This window comes from Gymnoscopelus braueri (genome assembly GCF_963280865.1).
Source record: "Gymnoscopelus braueri genome assembly, chromosome: 7".
Taxonomy (NCBI): Eukaryota; Metazoa; Chordata; class Actinopteri; order Myctophiformes; family Myctophidae; genus Gymnoscopelus; species Gymnoscopelus braueri.
This window is the reverse complement of record NC_137608.1, coordinates 23,377,302-23,397,195: the sequence shown is the minus strand read 5'-3', so window position 1 is coordinate 23,397,195 and position 19,894 is coordinate 23,377,302. Positions and strand designations below refer to the sequence as shown.

The 19,894-nt window shown below is 41.5% G+C and overlaps 2 protein-coding genes across 14 annotated transcripts in view; one reads left to right on the top strand and one right to left on the bottom strand.

Annotated features, from left to right (window-relative positions):
• atxn2 (ataxin 2) overlaps positions 1-5,206 on the top strand; it is a 34,706-nt gene extending 29,500 nt beyond the window's left edge. For 6 of the 13 annotated variants that reach the window (XM_080432350.1, XM_080432358.1, XM_080432352.1 and 3 more), the window contains 2 exons: positions 1,172-1,349; positions 4,071-5,205. In XM_080432350.1, coding sequence (XP_080288476.1) covers positions 1,172-1,349; positions 4,071-4,099 — 207 coding nt within the window. In that variant the 3' untranslated portion in view covers positions 4,100-5,205. Of the gene's footprint in view, positions 1-1,171; positions 1,350-4,070 lie in introns of all 13 variants that reach the window. The other 7 variants (XM_080432355.1, XM_080432349.1, XM_080432354.1 and 4 more) reach the window with 3 other exon arrangements.
• Positions 5,207-5,966: 760 nt separating this feature from the next.
• The window catches only part of sh2b3 (SH2B adaptor protein 3), an 83,844-nt gene continuing 69,916 nt past the window's right edge, over positions 5,967-19,894 (bottom strand). The window contains exons 5-8 of the mRNA XM_080433961.1: positions 17,640-17,731; positions 16,969-17,183; positions 13,194-13,371; positions 5,967-11,896 (exon numbers count right to left, since the gene is read on the bottom strand). Coding sequence (XP_080290087.1) covers positions 11,466-11,896; positions 13,194-13,371; positions 16,969-17,183; positions 17,640-17,731 — 916 coding nt within the window. The 3' untranslated portion in view covers positions 5,967-11,465. The remainder of the gene's footprint in view (positions 11,897-13,193; positions 13,372-16,968; positions 17,184-17,639; positions 17,732-19,894) is intronic.

Below are 19,894 nucleotides of genomic sequence, written 5' to 3'. Positions count from 1 at the left end.
CCGCACACTGCCAAACTGCATGGTACAGGAGCATATTTATTGAAGGAGAGGCAACGTTTCGGTCACTCATGACCTTCTTCAGGCAATATTCCACAATAAAAAAGCACTACTCCAATTTAGAAGAACAAAGAAGGAATATTAACTTGCTCTTGTTTGTTTCACTGTATTTCTTCAACAAGAACATAGTAATGATGTTTTCCCCTCCCTTCCTTATGACACCTTGGCCATCGTCAAGGTGTCATAGACACATTTTCAGGACCTTGATGTTGTCAAGAAACCGCTTTTACTAATTGGTTTTAAGCTGTGATCTTGAATATGTGTTGGTATATGTTGTGTGCGTGCATCTCTCTGGATTTATGCTATCCTGGCTGTCCTGTGAAGAACTTTGGATCAACTTTGTTGTGTTTGTCCACTTAAGTCCTATTTTCTACTTTGTTTACTTATTTATTTTATTATCATTTTATTTATTTATTGAAATGTTCTACTTTGACATACGATGAAAAAACTTGTACGCTGCGTTCATGATTTGAGGCATTTTGTTCAGAACGAGCCACTCCTGCAAACTTTCGAAGCCAATCATAGCCAATCAGGATGGAATATGAAAAATCTGACAGATCCGTCTTGATCACATGACTGTAGAGATGATGTGTACCGATTGGCGTGATGTTTGAACAAAATCTGTAGGAGTAATATTTTAAAAAAAAGATTTGCAAATGGACGGACCGGGGTGAAAATATAGTCTCGGTCAAGCCGGAAAACAATAACCGATCTACAAGCTCACAGCACGTCGATTTTTGAAAAAAGATTTTTTGCCCTAAAAAAAAGTTTATTAATGTTATTATTGAAACACATTAAAGTGTGTTGGTAATTGGTGCAAGAAAGCCAAAAGACACTAGAGGGCATTCTTCACTTGGTTAAAGGATTGTTTGAGCTTGATCGACCATGTGGCTTCACCTGTTACTGACATTGTTGAGCTATTTGTGTACACATTCTGTAGGCAGGATGTCTGTGTGGTGAAATGTTGTCATCGTGAGATCACTTACTGACTATTGAAGTCCTCCTTTGATGTCATTCTTTAATCCCCTTCTCTTTCTTCTCTTAATCCACGTCTGATTGGCTCTTGCACACTCCCAACATCCACGTGTTCCCTCTCTCTCTGCCCCCCCTCCAGGCCCATATGCAGTCTGGTTTAGTGCAATCTCACCATGCGGCACCCCAACATCCCCCAATGATGTTGATGGCTACCCAGGGTCCTCCGGGGGGTCCCCAGCCCCCCATGCAACAGACCGCCCTCAACCCCATCCCAGTCTCTTCCACCACACACTTCTCCTACCTGGCACACCCACAAGGTACACTGCTTTGACCAAACCAGCACACTTAATGAACCGTAACAAATTTTTATTTTTATTTTTGTATTTTATTTCATTATTGCTGTTTTGTAAATAACTTTTGTTATTTATTTTATTTTATTATAATTTTTATTTGAGATCAACGCAACTCGGCGCATGGCGCTGTGAAATCTATACAATCTAGCCAAAGCAGATTGTATAGATGCTATACAATCTGCAAGACGCTAAAAATCAGTTCTCAGGTCTCAGAAAATAGGGCCCTAAGTCTAGATTTTATTTAATCGTGTTATCTCTCTACTCTAACTTGCACCCATCCTGTGTTTCACGCTTACTGCTGTGGCTGCTACGGCAACACCTGAATTTCCCCACGGAGATCAATAAAGGTTTATCTATGTCTAGCTTATCTTTAAATAAAGGGGTGAGTGAGGGGTGAGTAGGTGGCACTATGTTGGTGTGTGTCATCTACAGAAAGAAGACATTTAAAGAGAAGTGTGATGGAGAAGCGGGTTCCGAGAATAGGTCAGTGGGAACATGACTGATTTGTAATCGGGTGTGGTTAATGTGTGTGCATCAGGGTGATGTAATGGTTCTGATGGATAAGGGGGATTGTGTTCCAGATTCTGGTGTAGTGATAATGGAAAGGTCATTTTGCAGTCATAGTTAGTGTGCTACTGCTCTGGAGGTCAGTGATGGACCTGGTTACAGTAGCGTTTGAGTACAAGGTGATGTGGGGTCGTTAATTGAAATGACAGTTTTAGCGAGATAAAGGTGCAGTAGCTTTCATCTGGTTTGTCTGTATTATTATGGGAAAACGATTGCACTGATGTTGTGAAACTCTCAGGAAAGTCAATTTTCTTCAGAAAGGTTCTACAGTATTTCTGATCGTCAGGGTTCAAAGGTTTGAGGTCCAAACGTTCCAGCAGAGTGTCGCTTTCTTGGTCATATTGATTGCCTTGAAACAGTGCTTTAACCACTTCATAGATTCATTCTACTTCCGTGGATCGCCAAACTTAGTTGCTTAATTGTTTTTATGCCCCGGCGAGCTGTCTGGTCCCAGTGTAGTCACTGCGACATGTCCAGCACAATTTGTGCATGGGATCCATCCTTCTTGACTGTATCCAGAAATATGGGGACATTGACTACATCTGGCTTCTTATCTATGTTTTCTTATAAATACAATAAGCACCTTCCAGCTATGACGGAGAATAACTTCTGGACCAGCACGTTTCTGTGCTTTCTATATAAAATAATTCCAGTTTTTGATTTGCATTCTTAACAGCAAAATTTAAATACTGAGACCATGCCAGGTGAAGTAAAAGACTACACTGTTGCCCCCTCCATAATAAACACATAAAACATTTCCTCAGTAAGTGAGGTATGAGGTAGAGCTCTTCATTGGTTCAAAATGACAGCCCTGAACCATAATGGGTCTCGTTAAATTCATTCCGAGATCCGATCAGTTCCGGCTATGTTTTTTAAATGAAAGACCTAAATGCTAACGGCCTCGTTAAATTCATTCTGAGATCCGATTGGTTACAACATGTTTTGGAACCGAACCCTAATTGGACCTGTGAAGTTCATTCCGAGATCCCATTTGTTCTGAGATATTACAGAACCGACCTATTCTGTTGGGTATATGAACCTGACAAAACTAATGATTACAATAGGCTCTTATGTACAACTTTACTTCCCGTTTCCAGAAGGAGGCATAAACATTTCCTGTTCCGGGTCAGTTTCACATAGTTTCCTTTGATTGGCTCAGCAGCCAATCAAATGAAGCTAAGAACTATTGAATGGGAAACGCGTATAAAGGTGTTTTGTGTTTTCAGTTCAAATCTGCTGCCAATGAAATGAAGCTATGGGAAACAGGAAATGTTCATGCCACCCTCTGGAAGAGGGAACTACTAGTTATGAACAGAGTTAAAAATGCCGTCCTACCAGTAGATGCCAGTTATGGGCTACTCCGTAATAGAGTCTAGCAGCTGCGTAGCAGCCTACAAAAAAGAGACAATAAAATTAGATTGCATGTTTTCACTTTCAAAAGGAATCGCACCTTTGATGCCATGGAGGTATAGTTTGATTTACTCTACCAAAACACTGGCAGCCAGTCATGCATGCATGCGCAGCTCAACGTTTTCCCCCCTCGTTTTGTTCTCTAGTAATCTGATCCTAGGTCAGCCTAATCATCACACAGCACTTGTTTTTCTCTCCCGATCAGCACTGAGTACGGGTCTTCTCAGATCCACTTGGGTATTACACATAATGATAAACAGACCTGGGACCTGAGATAATAGAATCTGAGCCGAGCTGAACCAAACTGAACAGAACCGGGTGTTGGGCATTTTCAGGTATTTTTGGTTTGGGTAGACTAGTGAAGACAAAAAAGATTCAAGGTAACTTTTAGGCATTTCAAAAGTTAATATGCATCCATTCTTTCAAAAATAATATTTCACTTATAAATACACATATCTTTTCAAATCAACAAAACAACACACCATCACATAACATAATAAAATCTGTGCATGTTTTTTGTACAGTTTTGTACAGACGACCTTGAATTTCTATACGATTGTAGGATGAATGGTGAAAATAGCCTATCTACAAGCTCACAACACATGGGCCACATTGCGACGCCCCATATAATGACATTACCAAAATAGAGACATCATGTTGAAAGCGGTTAATGAAATGGTATTTTTCTTCCCCTTTTCCCACCGGCAGTGCAAGCTCATCATCAGCAGCAGCTGTAGAAGGGCAGTGCTGCTGAGCGGAGGGACCCACTCTGCCTCATGCTTCTCCACCAGAACCTCCACGACCACATGATGAAGAGACCTGACCAGCCCCCCCCCTCTCCTCCTCCTCCCCTATTGTCATACACACAAGACATGCGACCACATCAGCTTTTCTCCCCCCCCCCCCCCCCCCCCTCCATCAATCCATCCCCCCTCCCCTCCCCTCTTCTCCTCTTCCAGACCAGGCAATAAGAGAATGTTAACAGACTGATGCAGTGACATGTTTTTAACGAGCTAGCGTTCTAATATTAACAGAGGACTGCCCTTATTCTCCCCCTGTTCACACACACAGAGATAATACACACATGCATATACATAGAGAGTATATACACACACACACACACACACACACACACACACACACCCACACATAGTTGGAACCCACACCCACACACCACTTCAGGGGATCCCTAACAGCAACATGAGTCAGCTTGCCAATTAAGAGGCATAAAAGAGTGAGGAAATGATTGTGAGTGAAGAAGAGAGAAAAAAACTGGAACTTGTATTTTGTCTGCACCTTGTTATGGAAAAAAAAAGAATTCTTCCAAGTTTTAGACGGTATTAACCTTACTGTTTAACTATTGCTGCTGCTGCTATGTGCTGCGTTTGTTTCCAAACTACACAACAGGTTTCTAACCAAACTAAAAACAAAAGTGACGAGAAGCTTCCTGTGAATTAACAAACACAACATTTTGGCAGCCAGAGGACAGGAGAAAAAAAAAAATTATTTATGAAACTGATGGCTGAGGTGATCAGATCCCAATTCTCACCTGACCATTGTGTAACTTTTAAGTTAAAAAAAAAGAAGAAACTTTTACTTTGTAGATAATATAAATAATTTAAAAAATGAGCAAAAAAAATTAAAAACAATAAAAAAGTTTTAAAAACTGGACAACTGCGTGCTTCTGTCATTTTTTAAATGGGTTACCTCACAAGGATCCATGCGGATTGTATTGCTGTGAGAAACATATTTTAAACGTATAAGTATGAGTTACTACTAGATGGCCACCCTAGAAAGGGCTGAAGATCTGCCCTCCCCAGGTCTTTACCTTAACCACTAACGCCTATAATTATTAACCATACTAACAATGCCTAACCCTACTTAAAACGTTAATAAAACCCATGTCAATCACAACTAAATTTAAAACCCATCTCTATGATGGTCATGATCCTCAATTATGGTGACCAAAATGGTACATACATATTTATTATCATGCACTTGCATGAGGCCAATGAGAGTTAATGTGGGTTGGGTGGGTCTTAACTCATTCACTGCCAGAACATTTTTATTTTTGCGTTTGACAAACTGCCAGAGATTTTTCATAGAAAAAAAAAGTACTCGGGAGCCAAGATACAAAATGTTTAAGTTTTAAGTTAACAAGGAAGTGGATTGGAGTCTAGATCTTCAACAAATCATATCTCCTTGGTCTTTAGGTTAAAAATTAAATAAATAAATAAGAATAAATTAAAAGTCGTTTTAGTCGTTCTTGGCAGTGGAGGCTTAAAGGACAAAAGTCGTTTTAGTCGTTCTAGGCAGGGAATGAGTTAATACACCATGTGCATATGAGGTGTGGTCAAAACTATCTTGCATTTAAATTGAGGTGGTACTGAACATAACCTAAACTCATTTGAACAAGGAAGACCTTTGTAGTGGTATCATGCAAGATATTTGTTTTAAAGTCCTCCTACGGCATGTCTTTTGGTTGGCTTGCGGCCTGGAAGACTGGACTAGAAATAGTTGCTATAGAAATGAGGACCACAGTACATGCTCACAACTCGCTGGACTAGAGAGAGAACACAAAAATCACAAACCAAGGGTCATGAATTACTTGTTTCGGTTAGCTTTATTTTACAAAATGTCAAATATACAGTTGATATATTTATATATATATATTTATATAACTTAGAATGCTTATCATAACTGAACGGGATCACAACACAAACAATGATGGATGGAAGAGCTTTGTCATGGTGTCATTGGCTTCAGAGGGGAAGAATGAACTGGAATGTTTACAGTGCTAAATAACAAACACGGAGTCAACAGTATTGAGAACACATTACAATCATCAGCTAGACTTGTTTTTCTTTAAAACAGACTCTGTGAGACAGAAGGTGTTGCCGGGAGACTGTAAAGAGTCAAAGCATTAAATTCAAAGGTTGAGGTACACAGGGAATATTCACTTGCATAAAACTTGATTCGCGCTGAGCTGTTATTGAAACTGGAGTATGCAATATTGAAGAAATTAGCAATTCTGCAGTATTGAAAAAAATCCAATGTTGAATTCAGGGAACTTGCCATTTTAGGAATTTGCTGGTGCTGCTCAATATTCTTTTTTACTTTCATCTATAAGCAAGTGCAAAGACTTTACACACAAAGTAATTCATGTCAAGTGTTGGAATGTTCTCAATGTGCCACACTTGAGGGCTAAAGCAATGGACATCTCTCAGATATTGCACTATAAAGTTCTGCGCCACATCACGCCCTAAGCTTTCAGGGGGGCAAAAGCAACAGCAGCTTTCAGGCAAAGGCACAGTCATTCTTTCCAACTATTAGCAAACAATGAGAAGAGACTGATAGTCAAGATATTTTCTGATACCGTTGCTTTCTTTTTGCAAAATTGCTAATGTTCAGGCTAGGGACTGGGGATCAGTTGGGTTACACCAAGCATGTGAGGGGAGGAAGACCAACCGTACTTTTGCTGAAAATGTCTCATCCTTGTCAAAAACAGCTGAACTATGTCAGTCTTGATTGTGGTACATAACATGAACTAGAGAACCATTGAAGGTGAAATATTCCTTTGGTAGACTAGGCTGACTTATGAGAGGAATAATCGAAAGTGGATTTCCTTTGGTCATGTTCATCAGGAAATCAACCTGCTTTTCAGTTTTTCTCAGGGGGGGGAAAAACAGGAAACTACAATGATAAGTGGCAAGACAGAGAGAGGACTATATCATAAATTCAGAATGAGCTTACTTAAGGTGAATACGCTAAGTTAGTGTTAAGCGAGATGAGAAGACAAACCGAAACAAAACAGTCAGGCACTAGAATAGAACCCCCGTTTCTCAAAAGTATCCCAGAACTATGGCCATCATGTGATGGAACAGAGGGTAGAATGCTCATATCGGCACCTATTAAGATTCTTAACCAATGATAGATGACCCTTACCTTTTTGATGTATAGGTTCATGTTTATACTGTATGAAATGTGTGCTTGTCGTTTTTTTATGTATAGGAATGAATTAAATATGAGTTGGACTGAATTGAACATTTTTTCACTGGTGGTCAAAAATGGCTAAACCACAAGGTTGCTGGAAGCAAAATAATGATTTCAGATCCTTTTGAGAAACCCAGCCCTGGTTTGGAAGAGAAGAAACATGTAATGGAGCTCAGCATATAGGACTGTTTTTCCTAGGAACTACGTGAGCACCATCTTAAGGTTATTTCAGAGATATTGATTTGGTTGATTAATTCTTTCTCTCACTGAAGTGTAGGATTACAGAACATTGAATGCAAATGATGAAGGCAGACCAAGGTCAGTTCAGGGCAACAGAACTTTCTCACACCTGTGAGCTAAATAGAACTGTGCTCATGTCCCTGCCACAGTCAGTGGTTATCAACCCTTTTGATATCTCAAGGCACAAAATTCCAAGGCACATACTGTATAATAATTGTTTGCTTGTCTGATCATAAAAAAGGACCAGCTAAAATAGTTGCTGATCCAAGCCCATATTGCATAGAGGAACAAAGTGGGGCTGTAATATTATTGCTGTGATTTACCATTTATTTGTTTGTGCAACATCCCAAGGCACATCTAGGCACACTCAATGGTATCCTGGTTGAAACCCACTGTTATAAATTACAATGTTCAATGTAGGACAGCTGATCTCAGGTCCATTTTTAACATTAAGCAAGAATGGGACTGAACCTAAATCAGCACTCCCAACTCCAGTTCCACTGAAAGTATTGTAACAGTTTCTCCTTGGTTTTCTCCGAGTTGCTGTGGTGAAGTTGTAGAGAACTACTACATAATGAGATGGAAATGAAAATTAATGCTGTGAGTGTAAAATGTTACACTCAGTGATGTGATGCCACACCAGGATTCAAGCGAGTTCAGTAGACAGTTTTTCATTTAAGCATGTTCTATATAGAATGACTTGCCTTGCTCTAAGTACATTTCTGTGTGTGTGTGTGTGTGTGTGTGTGTGTGTGTGTGTGTGTGTGTGAGAGAGCGAGAGAGTCCTTGCCTTTCAGGTGCTGCATCACATCACTGTGTTACCTCTGAGAGCCCTTTAAGGGGTGAAAATATATTTGAAAATAGTTTTAAACCTTTTAAACATTTCTTTGACTCTTGCTTTATGTTTAGCATCCACAGAAGTGAAAATCACTGAGACCAAGATGAGCTAGATCCCATCATGAAGTGTTACAAATATCTAAACCTGTAATCAATGACTATTTTGCCCATGTATGTATATTGATTATGAGGACCTCTATCCTAGACACTAGAATATGGCCTCCCTCCCTACTCCACTCTTTCATAGCGGGGTTAACTGGAAATGGAACTCTCAAGAGCGATGTGATAGACAACTGCAATATTCTGAGTTCATCTAGGCCAGTGGTTCTCAAACTTCCTCATGTCAAGGACCCCCAAATGTACACATATTAGTCCATGGACCCCCATTTGAGAAGATATGGCAGGGACCCTCATATGAGAAGATTTTTTACGGTTATAGCAGTGATTCTCAACCACTTTAATTTCAAGGACCCCCAGTTTGATTTTCATTAGGCCACAGACCCCCCATTTGATACCATTTTGATCTCCGGGACCCCCCGGTCTACACTGTTTGTATCATCATTGTTCATTTAACTCTGAGAGTGTACAAATAGAACGGGTCCATTTGGTTACACTTGGACACTCTCTGAGTTACAGACACATAAGGGTCAACTTGGTTTCTAACTATCAATTTGGCTGGGGAGCCGCTGGAAACCCCTCAAGGACCCCACTTTGAGAACCACTGATCCAGGCCCCACTGCGTAACGTAACCTCGCATCACCAGTCTTTCCACCTCGGAGGAAAGCCTGGTGTCTGTTACTAAAGACCCATATGATCCGGTCTAGGCCACGCCTACTGAAAAAAAAATGAAAAAATAATCCTGTTTCCGGATTGTGCCCATCCGGTTTTGCGGTGCTGCTTTGTTTTGGTTCCCCAATCCCTATTTAAATGGAATAGAATTTCCCCGTGGGATAATACAGACGCTAAATAGTCTCCGGATAGTGCACGCACATTTACATTTAAAAAATAAGCTAAACTATGCCGCATCAAGGATTTTATTAGGACGGACCTATTTTGAGGTGAGACGTGTTTCCGGTTCTGCCCATCCGGCCACTTTTTATTTTCTTAACTTCCGCTCCCGACCGGATCATATACCCGAAAAGGAATGGTGCCCAGGCTAGCGTAACGAGAGCCTGGTGCAACAGGCTGAGGCCTCGGACCAGTGCTAGCATGCAGGCCCACTGTTTTGCCCAGGTCACATGGCTTCAGTGCACAGATCTGTCTTTTGAGTTCCATTGCCGTGGTTCAAACACCCACACGCATACCACAAAAACAGCGACGAGTTTCCGTTGCATTATTAAGAAGTTACTTTTAAATGGTGATCGGATATCACCTTTTGCATCGTTCCGCTTAATGGCTGAAGCTTAAGACTTGGAGCAGCCAATAGTGATGGCAGATCCGTCTCTAGAAGCAACTTCTCCACAAAGAAACTTCACTCACGTGTTTGTTTTTTTTGTTTGTTTGTTTTTGGGGGTTTCTTTTCTTTTTTTTGGGGGGGGGGGTCTTTCTATAAAATAATCAGTAAATAAATAAAATACAGATTGGTTGAAAACACAGAAATCACTGTGCTTTTAACGAAATGTGGCCATACATGTATGGAACAATAGTTTTTATTTTTTTACATGGATGCTATAATATGTGTGTACTGTGTATGTGTTGATGTGCCAGGAGGAGAGGAAAGGGAAGTTCACTCTACATTAGAACCTCCTTAAAGCATCTTTATTTGCCAAGGAGAGAAGTGGTGACCCCCCCGCCCCCCCCCACCAATAAACCTGGGCAAAAATAGCAATTAATTAATTTTCAAATATTTGAAATACGCGCTTGGTATAAATCGTTTTGCAGGCAGCATCTTCCCACCATTGATTCCGTTACATAATTGAAACGCGCCTGCAGGAGTTTTTCACCTCTTCAACAAACAAAACAAAAAGCAACAGTTTTAGTGTAGCCCAGGGCTGGAGGACAGCTACACATGTGGCTCTGCTTTGCAGAACAACCTCCCAATCATAAGGTAAGAGAAAAATAATTAATCATACTCAATACTATTAGAAAATTGCCCCCCAAAAATACATTCATTGTGGACATTGCGAGTGGAGTGTGCGGGGGTCTGACGCTCACAACGAGCTCTCGCCCACCACTAGATGAGTGTGTTGGTGTGTGTGTGTTTGGTCATACAGAAACCCATTCATCAGACAAAGACTTGCAAGTTCAAGTTCATGAGTCTGTTATATAAAATCATCATCGTCGTCATCATAATCATCCCCTTCATCATTAAAAGGCCATCCATACCAGTCTTGTTGTCCATTTACAACATTGTCCATATTTTACAATAATATAGACAATTTCCCCCAAACTTCTTTGTATGTTTACATATACTGTATGCACATTACTAAACATTCATGTTGAGAGGGTGTGATAACACACTCAGAGAGACTCATTGAGACTCAGTAGATGTTGCTAGGTATAATGTAGGTTAATTCACCCTTGCAAAAACTACGCTGCAGTTTACTTTCACTAGCATGACTGTTTTACTGTGTTACAAGCCATTCAAATTCGTGCTATGATATCAAATATCATTTATTTTTCATTTTATCCTGCTATCTTATTGTTTCAATCAGTATAGCACTTTGGTTGGCGTTGAAAATGTTAAATGTGCTTTATAAATAAACTTTGAGTTGAGTGGAGTCGAGTAAGTGGCTTAGGTAGCGCTAGCCACTAATATCAAGTTCAAGATGCTCTCAGATTGGGCGTAAGGCGAGCTCAATAACAGTGCTGACAGTGCTCTCAAATATGAGAGATAAAAAAAACAAAGCAATTAATGTAAAAAGAGTCTAGATTTATCTGAAATATCTGTCCAATGTTGTAAATGGGCAATCACAGACGGCATGGTCCTTTAACATCACGTCGTCATGTGCAGTGAGTCTCACACATCCATTTAAAGCAGGGCACGGGTAACAGAGGCACGTCTGTATGCTGTGTGTGGTGAACAGTGTGAGGTCACAGGAACATGTACTGGTTGTCTATGGCCCGCTTACGCCCTCGCTCCGGCTCCAGTTCGTAGTCCGAGTCCCGCTGCGGGATGAGGGGCGGGTGGGGGTGAGGGAGTCGAAGGAGGGGCCTCCTCCCCACGGACTCGCTCCGGCGCAGGGGCACAGGGGCCGATGCGGGGGGATCCGGGAGGGGGTTGCTGGTGCGTGACGGCAGGTGGTGGTGGTGGAGGTGGTGGTGGTGGTGGTGTGTCAGCTGGGAGCCGAGGCCTGGAATGGAGGTGGTGCTGTTGGTGGCAGTGGCTGACGTGGTGCTTGTGAGGGTCGCGGAGCAGGAGGGTGTCAGGCTAGGGCGGCTAGCCAGGCTGCAGTGAGCCAAACTGGGCTCGGAGCTCCAGCGGTGCAGGGAGAAAGGGACCAGGACCACTCCTGCAGGCTGACCTGAGAAAAGGTTAAACACAAAACAAGAGATGAGCTCAGCTCCATGTACGGGTCATGACTTTTTTTCGTACTCTCTGCACCCCCTGCTGGGATTCTGTCCCGACCCATGAAATCTTGCGACAGGCTACTAGTGCTGGAGGCAGGATGGGGGTGATTTCGGACACATTTAACCCATTAAAACCAGGAAAGCATTTGTGTAACCACTTTAACCATTATTTTATACTTAGGCTATTCAAAAATAGCAGATATACAATGAGCTTGTAGATCTGCTATTTTTTTGAAAAATCTTGAAAATGTGTGCAAATCATTGAATATATATATTTTTTTTAAAGCGAACACTTTTAACTCAAATCTTTGCTTCTGGGGGGGGGGGGTCCCTATAAAAAAACATTTTGAGGTGGGGGTCCGCGGCCAAATACATATAATTTTGGGGGTCCTTGACATGAAAACATTTGAGTACCACTGATATAGCAACATACATTTTGTCTGAAAACTGTTAGGATTTAGAAGACATTTGTAGAATCGGCCTCAGGTCTTAAAGGGACTACACCATGAATTTTAACCTTTTCTTCTTTTTTGTGTGTTTTTGGTCTCCCCTACCTCTCTTCTATCCCCAAAAATACCCCAGTTTGAACACTCAGGCTTTCACAGCAAATCTGGGGTTTTCTGTAAATTGGTCTCAAAACAGGCCAAACTGATTTGCACCCTGACGTGACGTCACGTTCGGGTACAATCCCTCCCGTTTATTATTATTATTATTATTTTTATTATTTTTACCTTTTCCACACAGAACCAGGAGATAACATGCATACAAACTGGCTCAATAGCGGCCCGTGCCAAACAGGACAATGTGGTATTGCAGGTGAAAGTGCTTTATAAGCCAGAGAGAAGTTAGTTGGAATGAGTATATCTGAGGCTTGATTTAGGCTCAAACCTTTTGAAAAACATTTGAGGGACATAAACAATATGATATTAACCACTTAAACCCCATATTGGTAACCGGAGTCCCTCAGGGCTCAATACTGGTGTATTTTCTATTTTCTGTATTGCTGAAAATAACAGATCTACAGGCTCACAAATGCAACGCAACGCAATACCGATGCTGGGGTTTAAGTGGTTAATTTTTTTTATTTTTTTTAATTCATGGTGTAGAGTCTTTAATGGGTTACAATTCTAATGTCAACGTCATCAAAGTATTTAGTCATAGCTTGCTGTCATAGATCCCATTCTGATGATGAACTTGGTCATCCAGTACTGCCATCAGTGCCCTCGGGAAGACTTTCTTTGACACCCTTACCCTGCAATGCGGGGCTGGAACCCGCCACCACGAAGCTGGACAGGGTGACAACACAGGCTGCTCCACACTCCAACGGGATGGGGTACAGGCGGAAGTGACTGAGCATGTCCATGACGGAGGGGAAGCGTAGGTGTTGCACCCTGCACTGACCCCACTCTGTTAAGGACAGACGCAGGTGCTGGAGAGAGACAGAGAAAATAGCAGATCTACAAGATCAGAGATTTGTTTTGTCATTACTTATACAAGTGGTTCTCAAAGTGGATTCAGGGGATCCACAGCAGTGGCCCGTTTTGAATAAAATGCCGCAAATAATGAACGCAGCGTCCGATTGCGATGATACTTTGCACACACATTCACACTACGTTGAGGAACAAATACCACCCTTTCAACATTGCCCTATTATAGCGCCACCGTGAGGCCGATTTTTGCAAAACTATTTTTTTAACACATCACCCGCCAAGGTATTAAACATCGTTTGTTATCCCCTTGCCAGTGTAATTACCTTAATCCGATGATATTTGAAACGCTGTGGAAGCGACATTGTGAACCAAAAAAACTAACAAAAAATAGTACCCGTGGGTAGACGGAGGGATCTGTGTATTCAGAGGAACAACAACATTCCAACCGCGATCCGCCATTTTGGGGCTTTGGCCCGCTGAAAACGGTGGTTTTCAATGCAAAAAACTGCAACTGAGTTGGAGGTGTTTTTCTGAAAAACCCATAGTCAGGGCGGATGGATGTGACGTTTTTTGGAATGATGTCACATCCACATCTTCTCTGAGTGACGATGGATCATCCCAGAGCTGTGTTACGGTGCCTAAAACAGCGCGCCAATTTTTTTAAATAGAACGACTTTATGCGTCCATGGCGGGTATTGTGTTAACACATTGGGTGCCAGCATTTTTTCATAACAACTTACGTTGGGTGCCAGCATTCTCCCCATTGACTGCGCTTTGCTGTTTAAAGCTCTAGACTCCACGAGGAGCAAATCCATGTAAAAAAAAACATCCATTCATGTTGCGCGATGACCCTGGCTACAGCCTGGAACGATAACATTTCACTCGCGAGTTACAATGGGGGGGGATCGCGCATCGCGCATGACCGGTTTTCCCCACCGGAAACAGATTCGGAGATATAGGTGTTTTAAAGAAGGAAATAGACAGGAAGTGGATGGCGGCCATGTTTTTGTTTTTCCGGTGATCTATCTGGCCTATCCTTCTCAAGATCACAATGGGTACTCCCAGAGCTGCTCTAGCCCCGCCCGTGTGGAGAAAAACGAAAAAAACAAAAAGACATATTTCACGGTCTGGACCGTGTTCGGCACCGGACCGCTACTCTGCGCAAACACGGTTCAGACCGTGTTTGGCACCCGATGTGTTAATATTACTCCTAAAAAAAATAAAAAAAATCGGTACACATTATCTCTATAGTCAAGTGATCAAGACGGATCCATCCGATTTTTCATATTCCATCCTGATTGGCGAATTCCAAACAGTGCTGGCCCACAATAACCCACCTGACCTGGGGGAGACCTGTGCTCCGAGGAGCACTTTTTCTAGTTTCACTATAATTTCACCAGCTAGAAAGAAATCCATTGAGAATGTAAAGTACTGTACTACTATAAGCATGACTTCAAATCATAGGTTTCTCTCTCCCCACCTACAGTATAGACAGTTGTAGAATCCTGTCATCCTAATCAAACAACTAAGAACTTCTCTTATGGGGGTCCCTGGCACCAAATCTTTTCAAATGGGGGGTCAACACCATGGCTTAATACTGTACGTATCAATTTGTGGACATGAAAATGTCTGATAATCATGGATACGAGTTGAATGAAAGAGTCTTTGGATGTCTTTTATGTAAAGGCGTGCACATTAAAGGGACTACACCGTGAATTTTTACTTTTTATTCTTTTTGTGTGTTTTTGGTCTCCCCTACCTCTCTTCTATCCCAAAAAATACCCCAGTTTGAACACTCAGGCTTTCACAGCAAATCTGTGGTTTTCTGTAAATTGGTCTCAAAACAGGCCAAACTGATTTGCACCCTGACGTGACGCCACGTTCGGGTACAATCCCTCCCGTTTATTATTATTATTATTTTTTTTCTTTTTACTTTTTCCACACAGAACCAGGAGATAAGAACATGCATACAAACTGGCTCAATAGCGCCCTGTGCCAAACAGGACAATGTGGTATTGCAGGTGAAAGTGCTTTATAAGCCAGAGAGAAGTTAGTTACTTGGAATGAGTATATCTGAGGCTTGATTTAGGCTCAAACCTTTTGAAAAACGTTTGAGGGACATAAACAATATGATAAATAAACAAAAATAATCATTTTTATGAGGCAGCGTGTCACAGACTCCTTGTACAGTAGCCTATATGCTTAGTTTAAGTTTTGGAAACAGGCTGCTCATTTGAGCATGGCTGTGTGTAAAACAGCAGACAAAATGACGGCCAGAGGTTTCCTTATAGTAGGAAGATCAATAACCTATAATTAAATTAAATAATCAATGATTTTATTTTTTTAAATTTTTTTTTTATTTTTATTTGAAAAAATAGTGAAGATCGCCACGATTCACCACATTATGAGCTTGTTTCCACTGACTTCCACTACCAATGACTTCCTCTTTTAAAATATATAGGGGGATTTAGCATTGCGCAAGGGGCGTTCCAGTGCAAAAGTTGCTATCTTCCGACACCAGCCTTATCCCTAAAACACCTGCGCTACCTGTTACATTATGCATGGGTGTGGTTTGGGCGTTACAATAATGAAACCAATCACGTGCCAGATGCCATTGCCTTTAAGAGAAGACTGCGCAAGCCATTATCCCCAGTGCAATCTTATGCTTTCTCCCTCTCTACCATGGAAGAGCGACGTTGCCTTGGAATACATTTATATTTGATACACAGAATTATCACTCACACATTGCTGGTTATAGAGAACTTTAAATTACAGCAATCTGCTTGTGGTCTGGATATTTATATCCTGCGCAATGGATTAATTATGTTGCGGTGAAAACTCTTCAGCTGCACTGAGCGACTTGGACACTATACCAAGTTTGCTTCATACTCTCTTTGATTGCCTTTGAATAAAACATATAAAACATATATTGATCGACATAATTATCACCCACATGTTACTGATTATAGAGAATGTTATATTATTGTTATCCGTTCTTTATTTCCTGCACAATGGATTAATGAAACTGAACGAATGGCATCGCGCACAACACGCAGCACAAATCATCTTTGAATAGACTATCATCTTATATAAACACAGTCGACACAAGGAATTGACACTCACTTATGCTGATTAAAGGAAAATTAGAATCACAGGAGAGAGGGAGCCTCTGAATGTTGTGCCGTTGTGCCAACAAGTCTATTGCAGGCGGCCAGGCGCGTTCTACCAAACAAATTTGGCATAGCGAGTGGTTTTAGAATCCGCTATGCGCATTCCCAAGCGTGTGTGGGCAAGTTAGCAATTTTAGGGATAATGCAACAACACACCCACGGCCACACCTCCAGGCGCAAATAATGGAGTCGGCATAATGTATAGCGGGTAGTGCGGCCGTAAGATACCGTTTAAGGACAGCGCCAGCTGCCTTGTGCGTAATTCACGGGTAGAGGATAGTGCTTAGGGGTAAGGCGCCACCCCAAGATAGAGATTTTCTTTTTAAAACGTGCTTCTTGTTTACTCGATTAATCTAAAAAGCAAACGATAGAATAACCACTAAGAAGATGATCAATAGTTGCAGCCAAGGTCAACATGCGACATACTTTGGCCTTTGACTGGTAGTTGAAGGTGAGCACGTAGTCTCCCCTCCGCGTCTCACTCTGTCGAACCAGGAACACTCCATGCCCCTGGAGACCGGAGTTCTGCACCAGGTGGGCTGCCTTGACCCGGGAGATGGGCCCGTGGAACCAGGGGTAGGAGCACAGGAAGTGGTCCGTCTTATGGTATGTCTGCTCTGGCAGGGCAAAGGTCACCGAGCCTGGAGGAATTGACATTGGGAGGAGTGAAGAGCAGTGGTGGAAAGTAGCCAAGTACAATTAAGTACAATTTTGAGGGACTTTACTTGGTTATGTCAATTGTTCACTACTTTATACTTCTACTCGACTACATCTCAGAGGCAAATATTGTGCTTTTTAGTCTGCTACAATTATTTGAAAACGCATAGTTTACTAGTTATTTGTAGATTTATATTATTATTACAAAACATACATCAACCAAATAAGCCGTATTTTATAAAGTACTTTGTTTATTCAAAAATAGCCGATTTACAAGCTTATAGATCACCTATTTGACAACATATTGAAAAATACGAGTACTTTTGTTGTATTGCTACTTTCTACTTCCACCACTGAATGAAACATTTCATGTGTTCAATCAGGAGGTGCCGAGGAAGAGGCGATGAACAGCGACATAGCTGGTATGTCTCACCACTTACCCAGACTTCCTGACTCTGAGCTCCCTCTGCGATTGGCTGGAACAGAAATATCAGCTGGTGGGGGGAGGGGCTCCAGATCCACACTGCCAGACCTGAGAGAGGAGAGAGTTCATTTACATACAATGCAGGGTTGAGCCTAATTTTACTTGAGACAACTTGTTGTGATTTGGCACTGGAATAAAATGTAATTGAATTGCGACTTACAACCGCGTCGCTCGTCGAAAATAATACGTTGCAAATCAGTTTCAGGTATTTTCCCGATGAAAGACACGGTTGTACGACGAGGTATAAATGAACCATTAGTAAAGGGTTAATCAACATTAGTCAACATTTTACAGATGTATATGTCACTTCCAAATGGAGAAGTGATACTGTTCTGGGTGCACACTTGAGAACATTCAGAAACCATATTGGACTTATCAAAATGCCATAAAAAAAAGAGTATCTTAATAAAACAAAGAATAAATGAAAGGAGGCGCATTGTTGCACTCAATTGAAGCCCTGCAGAGCACAAAGTAAAAAGTTTGTGCAACTGTCATATAATCCTACAGAAGCAATAAAATCCATATGAAAGTCAAATCTGCAGTGCAGCAACCACTAAGTACAAACTGCAGCCAAAAGGAGAACTGATACTGTTGGCTTCTGAGTGAATGCTTGAGAAAATTCACAAACCGTACTGGACTCGATCGGAACACATGATCATGATCAAGCCCCAACTGATGAACAGATACAATGAATATCGTCCATTCCAAATATACAGATATTCTATGTTATCCTTTGTGGGTTTTATGGATGCTTTACTGGAAATGTATGTTCTCTGCATTTGCTTTGGCATACATACGACTTCTTACTTCTTACTTTCAGGCATGATTTTGTGTGCGTATTTGTGCACGTGCATGTGTATGGTGCTGGCCTGTGAAAGGAAGTGTGGGGGAGGACTGAGACTCTGTGGGGGAATCTCAGGACCTTTCTTATTTCTAAGACGTCTGGAATGCTCTTACACACACGAACCCTAGCGTGCCTATTCTGGGCATGTAATAATACGCAAACATTCAGCCCAAATAGCAGATTTACAAGCCCACAATGCTTCGTGTTGCGTCGTGTCGCGTTATGATCAGCTATTTTCAGCGAAGACATTTGGTGTAGAGTCAAAAAACAAGGGGACCGAGTACAAACCCCTGTGGGACCCTGCTATATAGGGTTTACGTGGACACGCGCACATACACACGTTCACGCACACGCACACACACACACACACACACACACACACACACACACACACACACACACACACACACACACACAAGGGTACTGACCATGATACTGACCATGATACTGACCATGATACTGACATGATACTGACATGATACTGACATGATACTGACATGATACTGACCATGACACTGACCATGATACTGACATGATACTGACCATGATATTGACCATGATACTGACCATGATACTGACCATGATACTGACCATGATACTGACCATGATATTGACCATGATATTGACATGATACTGACCATGATACTGACATGATACTGACCATGATACTGACATGATACTGACCATGATACTGACCATGATATTGACATGATACTGACCATGATACTGACATGATACTGACCATGATACTGACCATGATACTGACCATGATATTGACATGATACTGACCATGATACTGACATGATACTGACATGATACTGACCATGATACTGACATGATACTGACCATGATACTGACCATGATATTGACATGATACTGACCATGATACTGACATGATACTGACCATGATACTGACCATGATACTGACATGATACTGACCATGATACTGACCATGATACTGACCATGATACTGGCCATGATACTGACCATAATACTGACCATGATACTGACCATGATACTGACCATGATACTGACCATGATACTGACATGATACTGACCATGATACTGACCATGATACTGACATGATACTGACCATGATACTGACCATGATACTGACCATGATAATGACATGATACTGACCATGATGCTGACATGATACTGACATGATACTGACCATGATACTGACCATGATACTGACCATGATACTAACCATGATACTGACTATGATACTGACATGATACTGACCATGATACTGACCATGATACTGACCATGATACTGACCATGATACTAACCATGATACTGACTATGATACTGACATGATACTGACCATGATACTGACATGATACTGACCATGATACTGACCATG